Consider the following 23,718-nt stretch of genomic DNA (forward strand, 5'->3'; position numbering starts at 1 on the left):
CTGGGTGATATGGTTCAGAATCAATCACAATGACATCAGTGTATACACTCTCTGTCTTCCTTTAAACTTTGGGATTAAAATCACTTCATATCTTTGTTTCTACCAACTAATTCTTTCTTCGTGTACTATATCCTTATTTCAATCTCTCTTTTATATATTGCCACCTCTGAATTAACTACTTTTATGAATTTGGTGTTCATCTTGTTGTACTAATGAGGTATGGCGAATTGGACCGATGTGTATATGCGCCTAGTTCTACGTCGCAGCTGACTGACTGAGTATGTGACTTCTCAATAGTTCGCATGTACGATCCCCTATCAAAAGGGAATTGAACCCAGGACCTTCCATTTCCTGCGCGAATACTTAACCTCTAAAACACTGAGCCGACTGGCATCCAACAGCTTTAATGTCTAGCTTCAATCGATTCATGATCTTACACAACATTTCATTCATTATTCGAAGTGGATAACTGTCTCCACTTATTACTTCTTATAAAAACTCTAATATAATCTATCACTATCAAATACATATTTGTTGTTTACTTCGATATTTTTATATTCAATCACTTAGTTTATTTTGAATTTCTCTTCTCTTTTCTTTTCTATCCAACACAAAATGTTTATGTTAACAAAGTGTTCATTATCTATTCCATATAGTTAACTGATTATATGTTGAATATGACAATGTACACATCTATTGATAAAGAAATGATATTTATATTTCAGATTGTTTTTATTTAAAATTCTCATAAAAATGCTGAATCATATTACTTCAGATTGTTATGATGACATTATTGTGTATTTGGTACAATCATCCTTTAGAGAAGGTGAACTATCTCTTTTTGGTGTAGTTGTTGAATGATACCATTTTTAAATACTAAACAAATAAATAACAATATGAATTCATGAGTCAATTGAAGCTAGACCAACATGGGAAATCTGGAAGCACTGGACGGTCGTTTTATCCTAGTATGGGACTCCTCACAAGTGCTCATCCATGATCCCGCCTCGTGAGATTCGAACCAAAGGCCTATCGGTCTTGCGCGCGAGCGCTTAAGCTCTAGACCATTGAAGTGATTGGTATTCAACGACCTTAATGTCTAAATTTAACCAATCCACGAAACTGAGTGACACATCCACCATTGTTATCAGTGACTCACTATCTCACAACAGACCCAGTTAAACTCCAATGGTCACTGCTTCTCACTAGAACTTCAGGAAATACCTTTTGCAGACTATTCACGTCCGCGCGCGAGGCTAATAGGTCCTGGTTTCAAGTCCCTTTGATGAGAGACCGTGGATGAGCACTGCTGAGAAGTTTCACAATAGAATGAAATGGCCATCCAGTATTTCCAGGTTTTCCATGATGGTCTAGCTTCAGTTGACTCATGAATTCAACTATTAAATTTCTATCGTCTCCACAAAACACCTCACTGATAATAAATAACAAATTGATAATCATTAGACAAATCAATCTGAATGGAGTTTTCATAGAGTTGAAAATGATATAATCAATGAAATGTTATTAATGGCGGAGAAGATTTGTAGCTCACGTGGATGATTTTGATGGAGTTTTGTTCTCTAAGGTGGTCTGTCTGAAGTTTGTGCTGATGATGTCGTTCAGAAGAACGATGAAAGCTCCACGACCAAACCATCCAACTCAGAGAACAAGACTCCATCAAAATGTTATTAATAATGAATAAAATAAATTTATTAAATTTTAAATGTTAACAATCAATTGTTCAAAGGTCCCCATCATTATTAAAAGACTAATATATTGAATGAAAAATACTCTTTTCAACACATTCTATTCAGGTTCTAAAATTATATTATGATGTACCCTACTAATATCGACAAATATATAAGTAGTATGTATCATCAATCGAAAGTGAAATACCACAAAGCAAAAGGTTAAAAATGATTGAAGAGAAGAGAATGGGAATAAAGAATGATTGCTGTGGAAACGAAGGAACAACGAATTCTGAGATGATTGATTGACATTTTTCAAATGAGGTATTCACTGTATGGGTATTTGATTTTACCAGGATATTCTGTAATTTTGTGTATAAATATATTCGATTGTTCTCATTTATGTTTTCATTCACTACAATGTATTCAAATGAATAATCCAAAAAATGCCCAGATTAAGGGCAAACTACATCATTTAAAGTTAAAACATGTGAATTTAAGATTATCAAACAAAATAGAATACAGCTGTTCATGTTGATATGGCTCATTTGAAATATTAACTTGAATCAATTTATATGTTAAATGATCTATGATCCGAATAAATATGGATCAGATAAAGTCAAGACAGTTCTACTGTATGGGGCAGAAACCTGGAGAACTACGAAAGCCATCATCCAGAAAATACAGGTGTTTATTAGCAATTGTCTACGCAAAATACTTCGGATCCGTTGGCCAGACACTATTAGCAACAACGTACTGTGGGAGAGAACAAACCAGATCCCAGTGGAGGAAGAAATCAGGAGGAAGCGCTGGAAGTGGATAGGACACTCATTGAGGAAAGCACCCAACTGCGTCACAAGACAAGCCCTCACATGGAATCCTGAAGGTCAAAGGAAAAGAGGAAGACCAAAGAACACATTACGCCGAGAAATAGAGACAGACACACATGAGAAGAATGACCAACAATTGGATAGAACTAAAAAGGAATACTCAGAATAGAGTGTGTTGTAGAATGCTGGTCGGCGGCCTATGTTCCATCGGGCGGAACAGGCGTAAGTAAGTAAGTAAAGTGAGAGAGAATTAGTAGTGCATTTATAAATTCGATCAAATGTTTAATGGGAGACTATATTGTATAAAAAAATTATTATTTATTAGTTGGATTCGTGAGTCAGTTGAATCTAGACAACCATGGAAAACCCGGAAGCACTGGAGTGTTGTTTCGTCCTAGTATGAGACTCGTCAGCAGTGTGCATTCATGATTATTATCAGTAAGACATAATAAGGTGGGATGAAGGCGAAGTAAATGAATCATGTATTAAGGAGATAATAATGTCTGACCAATATTAATAATAACAATAATACAAAGATTTATGAATAAAGATAACAGAGACTACGAATGGTCATAAGTACAATTATAAAATTAGATCATTCAATAGCTAAAATTACTATTGATGAATTGACCTTCAAATTAGCCAAAGAAGGAGAAGTGTTTAAAGATATTTCTTCTGTACGTATAGCTTCAGTTTCTTAATTCAGATGACTACTACTTCAACCATTTGAAGGACTTTAAGTCTGACAAGCTTAGACAAAAAAATTACTAACCCACTTAATAATTGACAAAGGATTGATTTATATTGGCACTATAATTAGTTTGCACTAAAATGTACTTTATCCTTAACCTAATCATCCTGTGCATCCTGTGCAGACTGTCTCGATATTGCCTTAGGTCACAAGCTTTATTAAGCAAAGATAGATAGTAGCTAGCAGTGGAATTCAGGACGCGCGTTTCGTCTTATTTGGGACTCATCAGTTGGATGTATCTACACCTCAGAGTTGATGTGCACCCTGGGACTCGAACCCAATACCGTTTGCTTCAAACGCCAACGTTTTATTCACTTAGTTACTGAGTCCTGGTAGCCACTTACTTTTGCAATATGTTGAAGTTTAAATCTATTTAGTATTGCTTACTATAATCTTTTTATTGATCAGTCTCATATTGGCTCAGTATCGAAGATTCAAATAGAAGATATTTAGATTTATCATTGACAATTCATAACTGCAAAATTTATAAAGTTACAATTCAATAATGTAACATATACGTGCACTATTATGGTAGAAATTGTAATTGTAATAAAAACAACTGACAATTTCGCTAGGATTTCTAGATGGTTAGTTAGTTGATTCATTAAAAGCAATATAGAATGTGGAAATACACATACTTCAGGTTTAAGTCACCGTACTATATCAATATCAATAAGATTAAATTCAGTCAGTCAGTCAGTAACAACGTAGAACTTCGTACGTACGTACGTACATCAGTTCGAGTTGTCATACCATATTAGTACAGAGATGCAGTTGTTGAGTCAAATTCCGTAGTGGTAGAGGTAGTAAGAGTATAAGCAGTAATCGGAAACATTATTAACAAAATCAATAATAATACAAAGTATCCGATATAAACAACATGATTCATGAAGAATAAATAATACAAGGTAATTTCAATAGTTAAGATCATGAGTCAATTGAAACTAGACAATCATGGAAAACCTGGAAATACTAGACGACTGTTTCGTCCTATTGTAGAACTCTTCAACAGTGTGTATTCACAATCCTGCATCGTAAGATTCAAACTCAGGACCTATCCACCAGTGCTTCCAGGTTTTTTCATGAATGGTCTAACTTCAATTGATTTATGATTTCAATCAGTAATATATTCTTATTATCATGTACACAATTGAATATGTATTAGTTACTATAATTCAGTTTGTGATTTCCCTTTGTACAAAAAGAAACCTTTTCTAGTTTGTTTGTTCGTTTTTTTATTTTTTACATTTTCAGCTTCATGTGAATGAATTTCATGGTTATCATCATTATTAATCTTTGTATCTTATCTCAATTATTTCTCGTCTAATGTATACAGTTATAGAAACAAAGGTAATTAGAGTAAATACATGTATATATAGGGGTGTAGATGTGGATATTTAATTTCACAGGGAATGAGATGTGGATACATTAACTGATGCTGATTTGTATTAATATTCTATCATACACACACACGCACGCCTAATCTTTATCTCACTTTCACAGACAAACTATATCTCTGTTTGTTTACTTAAGTCATAGGTTTATTAAGATTATTACTGACAATGCTAATAATCATTTCATACAGAATAACAAAGTATAGTTACAGTTTAAGAATCCAAATTGAAAGAGGGAAATAATAAAAATACATGTATTAGAGTTGGACATACATGTTTGGTTGAGTCGATAATGAATACATATTTCTTTTCTCTTCATCTCACTAGCTACGCCTGTTTCGTCCGATGGAACATAGGCCGCCGACCAGCATTCTACAACACACTCTATCCTGAACATTCCTTTCTAGTTCTATCCAATTGTTGGTCATTCTTCTCATGTCCGTCTGTCTCCATTTCTCGACGTAATGTGTTCTTTGATCTTCCTCTTGTCCTTTAGCCTTCAGGATTCCATATGAGGGCTTGTCTTGTGACACAGTTGTGTGATTTCCTCGATGTGTGTCCCATCCACTTCCAACGCTTCCTCCTGATTTCTTCCTCCACTGGGATCTGGTTTGTTCTCTCCCACAGTACGTTGTTGCTAATAGTGTCTGGCCAACGGATCCGAAGTATTTTGCGTAGACAACTGTTAATAAACACTTGTATCTTCTGGATGATGGCTTTCGTAGTTCTCCAGGTTTCTGCCCCATACAGTAGAACTGTTTTGACATTTGTATTGAAACTTCTGACTTTGATGTTGGTTGACAGACAGTTGTTTTGAGTTCCAGATGTTCTTCGATTGTAGAAACGCTGTTCTTCATTTGCCGATCCGCACCTTCACATATGCATCAGATCCATCACCGTGTTCCTCAATGATGCTGTCCAGATATGTGGAAGTTTTTACAACTTCCAAATCTTCTCCGTCAAGTGTGATTCGATTGGTGCATGTTGTGTTGTATCAGAGGACGCCCCAAAATACCCTGATACGACCGAGAGTGGGGAGTCCTCCCTCCCTCTCGAAACGCTCTAACATGGTCGCGTGCATACAACCACTACCACGGAAGTCCTACTCACTGCCTTCTCAAAGCATTACTGTTGTTTATGAAATTCAAAGGACGAAAAGAGAGTATCCGGTGCTTTAACCAGGTTGGCGGATACAAAGCGTCCACCTAGAGGAGTTGGAAAACCCTCATTTCAAACCAATGGTGAACATCAGTTCCAATATCCTGAGTGAACAAATGGCGTATGAACCAATCGTTGGTCACTGGCTACCATGGGACTGCATTTCCTTACATCGCTCCACTGCCTTGTGGATTAGACCTTTAGGTTCAAGACTCTGGGTGTGGCCCACTAACAAAACCATCTGCTTCGGTTTGGGCCCTTGGGCAGTATCACAGCCCTCACACAAATCAAATGAGATTTGTGTGGTGCATATGTATTTGGTGCCTCCTTGTACCAGTATTTATGTGTTCAAATAAATAATTCGGTGAATCTTCATCTCATATATATAGCTCAGAGGAATGACTTTGTTTCGAACCGGAGTACCTAGCCTGTCGTATGCCTTGATGGCGTTCTTGTAGCCTTCGAGTTGCCTGATCTGTAAAGGGCCGATCGGACAGTACATGATGCTGTTGTTATGTGTTAGGTTTAAAGAGAATTGTATGCTATAAGCATGCAAATCCGCCCCGTTATTGTATTGTTCCTATTGTTACTTTAAACCAATCCACAACAAGGTCTACAGAACAAGCTATAAATCATATGTGGAAAAATTTGAACATTTCACTTCTATCTGAAGTTTGTACTGATGATGTCGTTCAAAGGAACGGTGAAAACTTCACAACTAAACTATTCAGCTCAAAGAACAAAATTTCATCATGACATATTTCAACAATTTCACCATTTCGTCAAGAAATCTTATCTAGACTTCATCAATGTAGTAGTCAACAATTAAACTACTAAAGATAATAATAATTCTAAAACCATCCATTTAACATTCACTACAAAAGAAATGACAGTACTCCAACAAGATCTTCGTTACATTCATCATTATCAACATTCTAATTAATCATAATAATAATACTAGTAACTTAGTAAACAGTATTGTTTTATTTATTGTAAACAAACTCTATTCATATTTTACTTGTTTACAACATGAACTGACCTGATTAATTAGTTTTTTTATAGCATAATGAATCTATTTAGATTTTACTAATGATTTACATCATCTAAACTATATTCAATTAATATGAATAACAATAATGTGATGTGAATTCACTTGGTATTGTTGTGTTTATTTGAATCTTACCAAATAATGTTTAGCATTGCAATGGATCAATCTCTTTTTTATTGGCATACAGTGTATTCTGTGCGGATAGCAGTGGAATCTAAGTTGACGTACATTTCATCCTAATTTGGACTTTTAGGATGAATGTATTTGTACTTCAGAGTTGTTGTTCACTCTGGGACTCGAATCCATCGCGTTATCCACTTAGCTACGGATCCTGATAGGATTGCAAATGATCATTCTTTCATTTATTTAAAACAATTAGTCCCTTTGATAAATTTCGATAAGGCAATGAGCAGATGAAAGTTTATTAGAATTATGTGATGTATTTGCGCAATACATTTCGAACAATCCGATCACACATTTATATATGAAAATTAAAAGGTCAAATGTGATTACCACTCTGGATAGTAAATCAGTACTACCAGGCTAGGTTAAGTGTAAGCACAAATTGTTTTTGAACACATAAAGGGGGTTTCAATTTTCGTATAGCCAAGGCTTCAATAAACCTTAGTATACGTCCTTGAAGGCTTTTGTACAACACAACAAATGCTGATTTGATATCAACCTTATGACTCGTCTCAATCAAATGTTTCTCAATGGATGATGATGTCTGCTTATCATTTGATCTTATTTCACCATTGGGATTCATCTGATTCTGCAACCATTTTGGTATATGTTCACCCACCCTTAATTACAAATCACGATTGCTCCTCCCTATGTACGTGTTTCCACACATACATGTAAATTGATAGACACAATGGGATGTGACACAATCGTTTTCGTGCTGTTTGGGCTTTTGGTGAAACCTAGACCTTGTCTTTTCCATAATGACAAGTTGGGCTGCATAAAATGTCCGGTTGATAGCTAATTTAAGTCTCTGTTTCAACATGAGACTATTTGTGTCACCTCTGAATGGTAACGTAATATAAACTCGCTGTTTGGGTGCCAGAAGCGTCATAGGTCTAGTCATATTGCAACCCCTCCAGCGGTTTATGAACTTCAAAGAGTAACCATTATTGATTAAAACATCAGTCAAGAGCTTCATCTCTACTTCAATAGTATCACTAGTGCAAATGCGATTGATTCTATTGAATAAGTTCTTTATTAAACCACGTTTATAATGAATAGGGCAGTGACTATGAAAATTAAGATATTGTCCTGTCCATGTTGGTTTTCTATATATAACAAGTTGGATGGAACCATCATTTCTCCTAGTAATCAGGATGTCAAGAAAAGGAAGTTGGTTGTTCTTCTCTTCTTCACATTGGCATACGTGCATACCGTATGTATTACCTTGATATTGTCTTAATTAACTATCCATCCTTGCTTAATACGTTATTATTTAAATGTTTTCATCCTTATTACTATTCATTCATTCATTCATTCTCATCTACATATTGAATGTTACATTGAACATTAAATTCCAGGAATTATGTTCAGTGTGGCCAATTGAAATACATTAAATAATGCTTATGACTTCAGGTAATATCGAGGCAATCCATACAGGATACATATATGTCAATATGAGACTGATCAATTTCAGTTTTAAATTACAATAAGAAGATACACACATAAAATAACATCAAATGAATTAGAACGAATAGTTTGACAAGAATTAGGCGTCAACTATAGAGTAATCAAGTTAATAGTCTAGACAAGTCTCTATTGGACGGAAACATTGAAATTATATTTTAGAACATCATTGTTTGTATCTTCTAATCCATTGTCCTTAAAAATCATTCTTGTCTCTATGATAAATAAAGCATTCCGATTTGAATACATTTCAATGAAATTAATGATTCATTCAATGATGCATAGAAATTTGCATGAATAATGATATTCATCTATGTATACATATGTATGTATGCGTGCACACACATACACATACACACACGTACGCACATGTAAATGCGCGCCCGCGCAAAGTTCAAATATAAATTATATGAATTCATTTATTAAAAGAAACAATGAATATTGAACAATTAAATTAAATGTGATCATTTAAAAGTTTTGTAATATAAAGATAAGTTTAAGAATTCAATAATAATTTATTATTATGATTAATGAGAATAACTTGGGGTTTTAATTATATTCGTATTTATCATGACTACTATTATTATGATTGTTAGTACTATGGTTACTATTATTCTTACTGTTGGTATGATCATTACTATCATTACTATTACTGTTAGTATCATCATCATTACCATCACAATGATTATTATCTTTTATTAATTACATTTCAATTATAGAATGATTTAACTGTGTGTGGGAACTTGGACTAATTTAGTTTCATCTTGTATACCAACTAATGATTTATTGTTGGAGTTTTTATTTATTTATTTAAATAATCTATCTAATGTTATTATTCATTATATATGTCAGTTTATATAAATGGAGACAGATATGAGAAGAAGAAGAATAAACAATGATTGAATAGAAGTAGAAAGGAAGGTCCAGTATAGAGTGAGTTAGAGAATACTGGTCGGTGGCCTATGCTCCATTGGGAGTAATAAGCGTAAGTAAGTAAGGAAGCAAGTAAAGTACGTAATTAGGTAAGTAAAGTAAAGTAAAGTAGGTAATTAAGTAAGTAAAGTAAAGTAAGCAAGTAAGTAAAGTGAGTAGGTAAGTAACTAAGTATGTATGTATGTATGTATGTATGTATGTATGTATGTATGTATGTATGTATGTATGTATGTATGTATGTATGTATGTATTTATGTATATAAGTAAGTAAGTAAGTAATATGAATTTATAATGAAAATAAATTAATGTTATATGTTGAGAATATTGTATAGTTTAATTGAACTGTCTTTTATTTAATTAAAATAAATAATACGAAGCTTTTTGGGATAAATGAATGGTACTAGTTAGAATTTATACTATGGGTAAGGGGATCATTTTATGTCAGATACTAATCTTATAAAAGGTAGAAATTTGCTACTTTCAGGTGTTTAAATGTACATGTACCTCTTAAGTCATTTATATTGAGGGAAAAGAATGAAGAGTCTACTTTAAATTTTTTTGAACATATTCCAAAGGGTTTAGCTCTTGAAGAATAAATACTTCCAATAGATCAGTTTACATAGGTTAGAGATTAACATCGTCGGTTCAATGGTCTAAAGGTTAGGCGTCCTCGTATGAGACTGATAGGTTCTGGGTTCGAATCCCGTGAGTGTGGTCATGGATGAGCACTGCTACAGAGTCCCGCAATAGGACAAAACGGCCGTCCAGTGCTTCCAGGTTTCCAATAGTAGTTAAACATCAATCGGTACACGATCTTAATCAAAATTTCTAGTCAGTTTTTTGATGCATAACATTAAGTGGACAAAATTAAAAATTTCGTAAAGTGATTAACAAATATTTAAGTTGTAGTCTACTTCGTTTCACACGTCTGAGATTTGATTTATGTACTTCGAGGTGAACACGATTGTCAATATTAATTTTTTTTCAACCATCTTCTAAATCATAGTTTCGTTTTAACCAGGTAATCTCTGTTTTACAATGATTATTGTGGTGTACAGTACTCATATTGATAGATTTAAGTAGTATGTAACACCAGTCTGAACTAAAAAGCCTGAGAGTAAAAGTTTGAGAAGATTAAATTGAAGAAAAGAAGGAGGAAAGTGAAAGAAATAAAAAACCGTTCGCTTCAAATGTCATCACGTTATCCACTTGCTTGTGCAATGGGATGAAGTTTAAATTCACTTGGTATTGTTTTATTTGAATCTTCTTATTGATAATTAGGACTGCAATTGATCAGTCTCTTGTTGGCATATATGTGAATACTGTATGGGTTGACTCGCTATTTCCTTAATTCACAAGCATTATAAACAAAGATGTATAGTGGCTAGCAGTGAAATCCAGGACTCACGTTTCGTTCTATTTGTGATTCATCAACTGGATGTAACTACACCTCAGAGTTGATTTTCACTCTGAGACTCGAACCCAGTACTCTGAGATGCAGGCATATCTAGGTGACTAGTCTCAACTAGGACAAAACGCGAGTCAAACTGGATTCCACTGTTAGCTACTATCCATCTTTATTTACATATTATGTTTTAAATTCATAAGCATCCTAATTACATCATAGAAATAAACAAATCATGTGGACATATGAAGTAATTATCTATCTATCTATCTATATATTCGATTAAATTGATTGACATTTATCTAGTTTACATCCATATATGGTTATTACTATTATTATTATTATCATTTCATGAATGAATTACAATACACCAAATCATACTATGAATGGAAACAATTATCCGTTTAAATGAAGGGACTTTGTTTAGATCATACCTAATGGATATCAACAACAAAATCAAATAGAGACAAGTTGAACATTATTGTATATTATGCATATTGTTGTCATGAACAAACTATTTATCATCAATTGTTTACTATATTCTAATAATAATAAATTAGGCTATTACTTTAAAACAAAAACAATGTAAACTAGTAAACGATCAATAGTAGTCAATGTAAACCATATAGATGGTCCATTCATATATGAAGTGTTGTATACTTAATAATCTTCATAAATCGATCTATTTTTGTATTCTAGTATGGGATCCGTCCAGAAGTATATATATCTACGATCTTTCCTCAGAGGATTGAATCCAAGATGTTCATTATTTCATGAGAATGTTCAAATTCTAGACTCATTACTTGGAATTCAATGGGACACATATCTATCTTCTATATATATATGAGTTTATGAAATACTAAGCGAATTAGGATACATCATTTGTTTGTAGTCACATACCGTATTAAGATCAAATAGCAGGTATGCCAAACCATTGGAGTAAGTCAATTATACTTCTATTCAAGCTTATATTATTTTATCTGGGATAAAAATACATATGTATACATGCAAATGGTTAATGTATTTGATTGTTCACTTTTATTAATGATAACTTTCTAATCAGTTCTCCCTTTTCCCATATAAGAATCGTGTCTATCTGAAGTAGACATTGTGAATTGTAATAAGCTTACAAATGAAGCAACAAAATTTGTAATCTAAACAATTTGCAACAAAAAGATTTACCGCCAAAAAAAATGGTTAGTTCAGCAATTAAATGTATACATAATTAATGTTTCATTAAGAGAAATGAGATTTGTTGAATGAGGTCTAATGTATATTATCCCTTGAATAGTGTGTTTGAAGAGTGAATAAGCATATATCTATTTTTGTGTGTTTGATTGAATCAGCCATATCAAGGATTATAGATTCCTTACACTCTCGTCCAACATGATCCTAAACAGTTTTTCATTTATCCAGGTACAACGTAGGACCAGGCACATATATATGTCGGTCCAAGTTGCCATACCTCATGAGCACAACAAGATAAACACCAAATTCATAGAGGTAGTTACTTCAGTGGTGGTAATCTATAAAATAAAGATTGCATATGAAGATATAGTACTGGAAGAAAGAATTGGTTTATAGAATGAATGATATGAAGTAATTTTAATCTCATAATTTAAGGGAAGACAGGGAGTGTATACACCGACGCCATTGTGATCGATTCTGAGCCATGTCACCCACAGTCTCCAACCATTGGTTACGATAGTCACGCGGACCTCAACCAAGCAGTCTGCGTCTAGCGAAATGGCTGAGAATTGAATTTGGTGATCTCAAGCACTAATGTCACGTTTTGATTTGGCCACTCTTAACTTTCTTCTAGCCGTCTTCAACACTGATCAGCATTGTGCGTCGTGGTTATATGATCAGTTACAAAGGGCGGTCAAACCAAAACGTGGCAGTTTTTCAGGTGAAATCATTTGGTTACAGTAATCATTTTTGGAATCTATACAGTTTAACTTAAGGACATATAAATATTATTTGATAAAGCGAGAGCATTTAGAATCAATGAAATAACAGGATTTATGGACAACTTATACCCTACAGTTGATATTTTTTTAGATATGTGATCACTGCAACTACAGTAATAAAATGTACTGGAAGAAATAGACAGTCATTAGTCACACAATCTGTAGATTTGACAACTCCATGGAATAGATGGCGAAGATATAAAAAATTAGACCTTGTTTAGCAGGTACGTCCAGCTAACGAGTCATGAATAGGACGAAGAGCACATCTAAGATATCAGTGCTGCCCAACAACCAACCATAATGGCTATTACTTAAAACTATATCAAGGCGATCCGCACAGGATGCACATATAACAATATTTATGTGTTGAAATAAAATAATGAGTCAGGTTGTAGTGTGAATATCAAAATTAGAATGGGCTACTTTTGAAGCGATTACGAGTTCACCTAGTCTGCGAACAGAACAAAGACTCTGTGACCAAAGACCAATAAGCTAGTTATTCTGATGCGTCTTAGAAAGTAGATCAGTTTGCTACATTTCTAATGAGATTAGGCAGATTGACAGTAAGAAGGGTTTGGTCAAATCAGCGAGCATCAGAATAATTAGTCGTCACAACAGGTAAAACGAAGGTTATTAGTATTATTGGCGAAAAGTGGATCTTCACTCAGTTAGTCAACAACAACGTAGAACTTCGTACGTACGTACATCCATTCGAGTTGCCATACTATATTAACACACAGATACAATTTCGATTCAAATCCCATAATGGTAGTGATCGTGAAAGTATAAGCAGTAGTCGGAAAGATTAGGGTTTTAAGATGTTATTCCAAGAGTATAATCCAGTGAAATAAATTTGGAAAGAGAAGAAAATAACGGACATGAAAAATTCAGAAGATCAGAATTTGGGGAAACACAGAGAATGGATGCACCTACACCATTGGAAACGATTTTGAGCCAATGTCATTCAAGGTCTCTAACCGTCGGTTGCTATCGTCTCACGGATTCCAACTAGGTAGTCTACACCTACCAACATGGCTCTGTTCACCCAGAAGTCGAATTTATGAAAAAGCCATAGTCTCATAAGCGTGCATCACGCATGAAACTACTGCCTACTATTAAAAATTATTTTATGATAAACTCATAATATAACATGATTTCATAAGGCTCTTCAATCCAACCAAAGGAATGATTATAGTCTAACCATCGTGTATACACAGTAGGTTTGCACAATCATCTCCTGAACATCTACACACGCACACGCACATAAAATTGAACTCCCCTAGCATTAAATTTTCAATGAATTGTAACAAAGTTAATAAGATGAGAAAGTTCATACACTGTTTACTGTATCCAAAAAATAAAAATCAATGAAGGCACATGATACGGTAGTGATTAGGATGATGATAAGAAAGTTTAAAAACAGTTTTGTTTGCACATAAATAAATTGTATCTATGTAAACAAGTACGATTTTACTACCTAAATCATTAATTTAAATCATTTTTCCCACGCATTTGAAATAATTTTAAACAATTAAATTATTGAATGAATTGTGACTCATTCAATATTCGCTTGTTGTCATTTCATTACATTAAGAAGTTGTCAATGAATCATCATCATCATCATCATCATCATCATCATCATCATCATCATCATCATCATCATCATCATCATCATCATCATCATCATCATCATCATCATCATCATCATCATCATCATCATCATCATCATCATCATCATCATCATCATCATCATCATCATCATCATCATCATCATCATCATCATCATCATCATCATCATCATCATCATCATCATCATCATCATCATCATCATCATCATCATCATCATCATCATCATCATCATCATCATCATCATCATCATCATCATCATCATCATCATCATCATCATCATCATCATCATCATCATCATCATCATCATCATCATCATCATCATCATCATCATCATCATCATCATCATCATCATCATCATCATCATCATCATCATCATCATCATCATCATCATCATCATCATCATCATCATCATCATCATCATCATCATCATCATCATCATCATCATCATCATCATCATCATCGTTTCCTGAAATGACAATAGCCTACATCACAAGATTTTATATAAATATTGGAGGATAACAGAGGATTCGTAAAGGAGTTTAGTTTATATGTCAACATATAAACATTTGTTGGTTCCATAGATTTCGAAACTGTCAATATGTTATAGTTTACAATAACAAGTTAATTATGTACATTCAAAGTTGTATGACAAGTAATCACCATCTGTATAATAGGTGAAACCAAGTTTTGGATAAAAAAGATAATAGAACTTTGAGTTTGCAAGAGAAATTATACCAGGATAATCATTGGTAACTCCTTCCTATAGATATTGACCTATCAATTATCGAAGAAATCGGCATAACCATCTGACAAAACAGTAGGATCTGACAATATACCAGCTGAAGTACTGAAGTCAGACATTGTAGCAACTGCAAATGTGCTCCACGTTATATTCAGAAAGATTTGGGAGGAGTCACAATTGCCGACAGATTGGAAAGAATGGTAACTCATCAAGATACCAAAGAAAGGAGATCTGACCAAATGTGAGAATTAGAGAGAAATCACATTACTATAAGTACAGGGAAACGTTTTCAACACAGTGTTTCCGAAATGGATGAGAGATTCTGTAGATACCCAACTTCGAGATCAACGGGACGGATTTCATAAGGATCGGTCGTGCACATACCAGATCATGACACTACGGATGATCCTTAGACAATCAATTGAATGGGACTTGTCACTATACATTAACTTCCTTGATTATGAGAAGTCGTTTGGCAGTGTGGATAAGAGAACCTTATGGAAATTTCTTGAACACTATGGCGTACCTGAGAAAATCGTCAACATTATACGGAATTTATATGACGTACTATAGTGCAAAGTCGTGCATGGAGGACAGCTGATAGACTCATTACAAGTAAGAAACGGTATCAGACAAGAATGCTTACTCTCACCCACTGTCTTTCTTCTGGTGGTTGCCTAAGTTGTGAAGACCTTGGCAACTCACGGAAAACGCGGAATAAAATGAACAGCTTGGAAAAATTAGACGATTTGGACTTCACAGATCACCTAGCCCTTGTATCACATACACACGAGCAGATACAGATCTAGGAAAACAGAGTAGCAGCAGTCTCGGCATCAGTAGGCCTCAACATACACAAACGAAAAAGCAACATTCTCGGATACAACACGGAGAACACCAACCCAATCAAACTTTATAGAGAAACTCTCGAAGATGTGGAAACATTCACTTACCTGGAAAGTATCATCAATGAACAAGGAGGACCCGATGTAAATGTGAAGACTGACAAAGCAAAGACAGCATTCCTATAGCTTAAGAACATATGGAACTCAAAAAACTGTCTGTCAGCCAATATCAAAGTCAGAATCTTCAGTACGAACGTTGAGACAGTTCTACTTTACAGAGCTGAAACTTGGGGAAATACCACAACTATTATCAAAAATGTACAAGGATTTATAAAGAATTTTCAACGCAAGATACTCAATGTTCATTGGGTGGATACCATCAGCAACAGTCTACTGTGGGGGAGAATAAACCAGCTTCTGTCTCAGGAGAAAACTAGGAAACGACGTTGGAATTGGATAGGACATACATTACGGAAATCATCCAACTGCATCACATGGCAATCCCTAACTTGAAATCCTGAAGGGAAACGGAAAGGAGAAAGGCCAAAGAATACACTGTGCCAGAAATAGGAAGCAGATATGAAAAGGATGAACAACGACTGAAAAGTATTGGTTAGAGAATGCTGGTGGATGGTCTTTGCTCTTCCTCGAGAAGCTTTTCTTAAAAAACCCTGTACTTTTTTTCATCATTATGATTACTAATTTTGGGATCATTTTTAAGTATTCCTTACGAAACAAGAAAACAAAACACTTACATATAGAAAGATGAAAATCAAAAGTTCATTAGAACACATTCAATTTTGTTTAGTTTCATAGAAAATAGTTAAATAGAGATAGTAAACATACTCAACTACAAATTGTCTTTCATTATTGACGTGATCAATAACGGTATAGCAACTAAATAGTTATTAGTAACTGGATTGGACTGATGTCACACTTTTATTTTATTTTCCATAGTTACATCCCGACTTAATTAAACAACAGTCAACATAGCATCCAGAAGGATATTAATTAGATGTATTTAATCATAAGCTCGCTAGGTATCAATAGAGGGGTTGTTAGACTTTTTGATGATTCTCTAACCTTTTAGACCATTAAATTGACATTGATCGACATACTGACAAGTTCATGAGATTTACATTGCATGATGACAATCATTATATTATTTGTGTTTAATCTACATGATTACAGATATTACAATCACTTTGACACCTTTTCCTTTCCTTTAGTTAGTTTCTTATTTCATCGCGTTTTTTGTTGTGCAGTAACTTAATCTTTAATACATTTCATGGTTTATATCATGAACTGATTGTAATTACGAAACACTTGAAAAACAAGAAGCATTAGACAATTATTTTATTCTAGTATGTTACTACTCAGCAATGAGCATTCACGTTCCCATAAGGAATTGGGCCTAAGACTTTCATTCCTAGCTCTGAAAGAGCTAATCTCTAGACCATAAAGACGGCATCCAATATTTAAAATTTTTAAATCTAACCATTTCATGATGTTGTGCATCCATCTTCCAATGTTATTGGTCTGTAATTACCTCGAATTTGACCTAATTGAACTTTATAGATCATGAACTTTCACGAAAATTTGTAGTGTCGGTTACTATATTGAGCCCATATAACTTACTCCAGTTTCTGGACTGGCCATTTTACCCATCATTCTTGAGCTACATTTTAACCTTTTTAGTTGTTGGCTTATCAACCTTGACTGTTTTTATATGAGCGTATATGTGTGCACTTCTTATCCTATTCATCACATGTCCGTAGCTTATTTTAGTCCTGCGTATAAATATCACTTGACGCTTGACTAAGTGGAATTGGGTTACATGCCTTCTCCAACACGCATCATTTCGCTTCGCTCTCATCTATTCGCTTCATTAATCTCATTTACTATCCAGATCAGTAAGTGTACAAAATATATGTATTCAATACTTCATTCTGGTATTTGACTTATTTTAATTCCGTTATTTACTAATGCGATTTAAGTCGATGATTATATAAGAGGATTGACGATATGTATATTTTAATAGGAGGCACCAAACGGATATGCAATATATAAATCATTTGATTAATGTGAGGGCTGGGATGCTTTCCAGGTACCGAAACCGAAGTAGGTGGATTTCTTAGGAGGCCAGATCCGGAGCCTTCGACCTAAAGGTCTAATCCACAATGCAGTGGAGCAACGTTAGGAGATGCAGTCCCATGTTAGCCGCTGATTAACAATTGGTCCATACGCCCATGTACACCATCGGTTTGGAATGAGGGTTTTCCAACTTCCATAGATGGACTCTCCATATCCACCAACCCGGTTAAAGCGCTGGATATTCGCTTTTCGTTCTTTGAATTTCGTAAACAACAACCCCGCCTCGAGAAGGCAGTGAGTAGAACTTCCGTGGTAGTGGTTGTATTCATATGGTCACTTAAGAGCATTTCCAGTGTGAGGGAGAGTTGACTCTCCCCACTCTCGGTCGTATCAGGTCATTTGGGGGCCAATAACAATCATTCATACAATCTAACTGAAGCCAGATTCCAGATCACTAAATACTATAGAAATTACCATTGAAAATTCGTTACTAACGAGCATATTATTATTAAAATATTAGTATCTATGATTAGTGAAAATGGTTGAATTTCATGTTATACATTATGGACATATTTATAACTAATCAACAACATTTTGTTTTTCAAGTTTATTATACTTACACTTATAAAGATGATATATCTATTAACAACAACAAACAAAACTGAAAAAGAAAACGGAACTGATTATGCAATGAGATTAACAGTGTAGTTATAACAAATACCAAAAAAATCTATGCAAATCATGTAAAGTACATTGGAAACTTATTTCATTTAAGAGTGTTACATTCTTCTTTCATTTTTTTCTTTTTGGTAGTTTTTTTAATTTTTTATTTGTACTTTATACATAAAAAATAGTAAAAAAAACTATAAAAAAAGGGGGGACGGGGGTCAATATTCAATTAATATCTTAGGTAACGTTGTGTTCTTTTTCATTTTAGTACACAACACACAAAAAAACTTTACAAGTCAAATCATTCAACAAAGAAGAAATATTAATAGTTGAGATTATGAGTCAAGTAAAGCTAGATCACCATTGTGTATGAACACTTAACCTCTAGACAACTGAGCCGACCGGCCGGCCGATCGGCATACAACGGTATCAATGTTTAACTTCAACTAATCCACCAAATTCAGCGACACATCCACCATTGTCTCCAATAAGTTAGTATCTCACAACAGAGCCAGTTGAACTCCACTGATCACTGCTTCTCACTAGAACTCCATGATATATCTCTTGAAGCCAGTCATTAGTGAGCATTTGTTTATTCATATGAGAAGGTATTTTGTGGATATTCTAGTAATTTCAACAGTTGAAATCATGAATCAATTGCAGCTAGACCACCATGAAAACCTGGAAGCACTGGATAATGGTTTCATCCCAGTGTGGGACTCTTCAGCAGTGCGTATCCACGATTCCGCCTAGCGATATTCGAAATAAGTATTTTTATTTTTTTAGACAAAAAGAATAATTATTATTATTTAGTAAAATTATAAAACTTTTTCACTGTTTAATTAAAGTAATAAGATAGAACATTGTGCTGTTTTATGCTGTGTGGTTGATAGTAACTACCAACGAACTCTAGATATAAGTTACATGCTAGCTGATTAAGTACAGTTGCTAAGTTGAAGAAACTGACGCTATTCTATGAGATATAAGCCCATGTCATATAATCAATAGAATCCGAAAAATATAACATTAGTTACAACACAATTCCACAAAACTATAACTGTAACCCAAATACCTTAATGGTTATGTTTGTTAATATATCACTAAGTGAACCCTATAGCTAATCTTTTCCCTCTCAGCATTAGAGATATAGTTCACTACCGAGAGCCAATTAACGCGAAACTTATATATGTATTTGATTGAATACATAGATCTTGATATTCTCATTAGTAAAGATTGATGAACTGATTGACAGGAACTTTATATAACATTATCAAAAATCATACATTTCACACCAAAATAATTGTCTAATGTACTGTACTGTACTAGACTGTACTGTGTTATTTTCTTGGTGACGAGAAGAAAAAGAAACAAGACTCAGTTTAAATACGAACTAGATTGTGATGTTTTAAATAATCGAAATATGTTAACTATCATTTTGAATGAATTAAGCTGACAGTTTAAAGTAAATGGGTAAAATCATTAAGTCATGTACATAATTAAGGTAATTCAAAGCCTCAATTACAAAACGACAACTGTACATAGCCCTCAAATGCCCTGGTACGGTCGAGAGTGTGCAGAGTCTGCTCTCCCTCTCGAAATGCTCTCACATAGCCACGTGTATATAGACTCTGCCAGCGAAGTTCTACTCACTGCCTTCTTATGGCATTACTGTTGTTTACGAAATTGAGAAGGCGAAAAGCGAGTATCCAGCGCCTTAACCGGGTTGGTGGATATGGAGAGTTCACCTAGGGGAGTTAGAAAACCCTCATTCCAAACCATATGGGCTCCAGTAACCTGAAGGAACAAATGGCGTATGAACCAATCGTTGGTCACCGACTACCATGGGACTGCATCTCCCTACGTGGCCAAATTGCCTTGTGGATCAGACCTTCAGGTCGAAGGCTCCGGATGTGGCCTCCTAAGAAAACCACCTGCTTCGGTTTGGGCCCTTGGGCAGTATCACAACGCTCACATATATCAAATGAGATTTGTGTGGCGCATATGTATTTGGTGCCTCTTTTATACCAATATCTATGTGTTAAAATAAATAAAATAAATAAATAATTCAAAGCTTCAATTACAAAAAGATAGCTGTACTTCAGTTAGTTTATTTATCAGTATAAATAATCAGATTACATGGAGACAGTGAGAGGATACATAACAAGTAAGTGAATAGCATAGTAGAACATAAAGATGAAAACAATTCTCAGGATTTAGAATTCTAAACTAACATTTCAATATCAGATATAATGAAAGATAATGAATGGAATGTATCTATTCCACTGATACCAGTTTGCATGCATATCACTAATAGTCTTCAATGACTGATAATGAATATTATTCAGTCTAACTGTGGGTACGGTTCACAAGTGAACTTGAGGAAGCTGTAAGAAGCTCGGAAAGAGCCGAAGATATTTCATACAATCACCTTTTCGAATAATACACTAGAATCTCTGCATGAAGATTCCTGATTGGATAATGCTAATAACCCCCTGTGTGTGGATTGGATGGCTATAATGATGATTTCGTTTTTTTTACTAAAAACTATAAACACCTGAGAGTTTTGTGCTATAATTTGACACCGTCTGGAATAATATTCCTTTTACTAGTCTTCTGTCTTCTCATTTGCGACTTGGGAGGGCTTTAGCGTTCTAGTGCTCAAGTTAGACGTAGTATATCAAGCATATAAGTTCTAGATATAACAGTAACCAAGATGTACATGAACCAGTTGATTAGTCTATGAGTGTAAAGAGTAAACTCACCCACTTGATTCAATAATCATAATCAATAGCAATTTATTAATGTCCTTACCTCTTTTTGTAATCGTCGAAATTGTATGACAGGAATTTTCGGAGTTGATGACGACGATGACGATGACTGTACTGTTTCAATAGATTCTGCTGAAAATGATTCATTTCCATTATCAATGAGAGATTTTTCCATATTTATTTCATCTTCTTGAGTTTTTGTTAAAACATTACGACGTTTTCGTGAATAAACTATATCAATATGCATAGAGGGATAAAAAGATAACTCAAGATGAAAATAAACAAGCGTAAATGATATGAATAAGTGTTATTTACTTTAAGGTGAAAAACGATTCATTGACATCTTAGTAGTTCATTAATTAATCACTAACATGGCTCAGAATCATAACATATTCCAAGCGTAATATCCATAGATTCAAAAGAATACGATATCATTTATTATCTGGTAATGTTAATCAAGCAATTACTACTACTAGTACTGTGGTGTATACTACTTATATTGACATAAGTAGTATATGAAGTTAGTCATGAACAGAATGTCTGGCAGCAGAGAGACAAAAGGATCGAACAGTAAACAATGGAAGCAAGATGCAGTTTGTCCCCACTCGTCTTCTTATTTACTACACAACAACTACTACTACGACTAAACTGTGGTGTATGCTACTTATATCGACAGATATAAGTGGTATGTGACACCTCGTCGAAAGTGGAAAAACTGGCAGCAGATGGTTGGGACAGAGAGTAATTGGTATGGAAATGAAGAAACAATAAAGTCTGAGATAAATAATGGACATTTTTCAGATGAAGAATTGAACGTATAGTCTTTACAATTTACCAAATAGCTTTGTAGTTGTGGGTTAGAGTAAGTTTGGTCGTTCCCACCTATGCTTCAGTTCATTATGCTACTAATCTAGTGAACAAAGATTTCAGGTGAGGAAAGACCAATTTATCGTTTCATGCAAAGTTACAGGATGATTTCATAAAGTATGATAGCCATACATTAAATACTTTATTTGCACATCTTCCCTCTGTTGTCCTTTAAATTCTTCATGATTCGTTCAATTCTGTTATTATTATAATGGCTCTCTGTTTGTATTCTTATTATTTTCAACTCGATTTTCTCAATCTTCTTCTGACAGGTAATCTACTTCTGACTGCTGTTACAGACTACTTATATCTGTCAAAATAAGTAGCATACACCACACCATTACTACTAACAAATATTAGGCAGTGCATAATCATATAAGATTATCGTGTTGAATGTCTAAGTGGTGGAAACGGTATTACATGTAATATTGATATCACTGATAATAAGAAACCGACTAGGCATAGATAATCTGAATCGAAATAAATGAATGAATTAGGAGAATGGAAGATTTACATTAATTTCAAAACTGAAAATCTAAATGATAGCAAGTACTGAATGAATCTACACCATTGTGGTTGATTTTAAGCTATGTTATCTGATATCTTCGACGTTCGGTTATTGTAAATATGCATTTTGAGATGGTGGAGAAGATTTGTAGCTCAGGTGGATGAGTTTGGTGCAGTTTTGTTCTCTGAGCTGGATGATTTGGTCGTGGAGCTTTCATCGTTCTTCTGAACGACATCATCGGAACAAACTTCAGATAGAAGTGAAGGGGCCGTCCGCTTCGTCTACACGAACATCAATTAGCAGTCAAACGCCGTGATATTTCCTCACTTATATCAATACACGTGGACAACTGCGGACACTCATTCAATTGGAAAAATGTGGAAATCTTAGACAGAGGAAATTCCAAAAACACCGGAGAATTTTTAGAAGCCTGGCACTCAGGTGAATCAGCAATCAACAAGCATATTGAAATCAATCCAATTTACCAACTAATCAGGAAAATTATGCACAAATATAGGAACAAAAATCAAACCAATGGGAGACACAACCAAAACAAAGAAGTAAACAATGACAAATTTAAGGTCAATAAGAACCAATCAACATCGAGGTGCACAGGACAAGCTGTGAAACACATATGGAGAAATTCGAACACTTCACTTCTATCTGAAGTTTGTGCTGATCATGTCGTTCAGAAGAACGATGAAAGCTCCACGACCAAACCATCCAACTCAGAGAACAAGACACCAAAATTATGCATTTTGCACCTATC

The 23,718-nt window shown here is 34.3% G+C and overlaps 1 protein-coding gene across 1 annotated transcript in view; it reads right to left on the reverse strand.

The window, feature by feature from the left end:
* The window catches only part of MS3_00006013 (uncharacterized protein), an 80,457-nt gene that overhangs the window by 11,334 nt on the left and 45,405 nt on the right, over nucleotides 1–23,718 (reverse strand). Inside the window, exon 2 of the mRNA XM_051214103.1 lies at nucleotides 21,618–21,805. Coding sequence (XP_051067232.1) covers nucleotides 21,618–21,805 — 188 coding nt within the window. The remainder of the gene's footprint in view (nucleotides 1–21,617; nucleotides 21,806–23,718) is intronic.

This window comes from Schistosoma haematobium, chromosome 2, assembly GCF_000699445.3.
Source record: "Schistosoma haematobium chromosome 2, whole genome shotgun sequence".
Classification (NCBI taxonomy): Eukaryota; Metazoa; Platyhelminthes; class Trematoda; order Strigeidida; family Schistosomatidae; genus Schistosoma; species Schistosoma haematobium.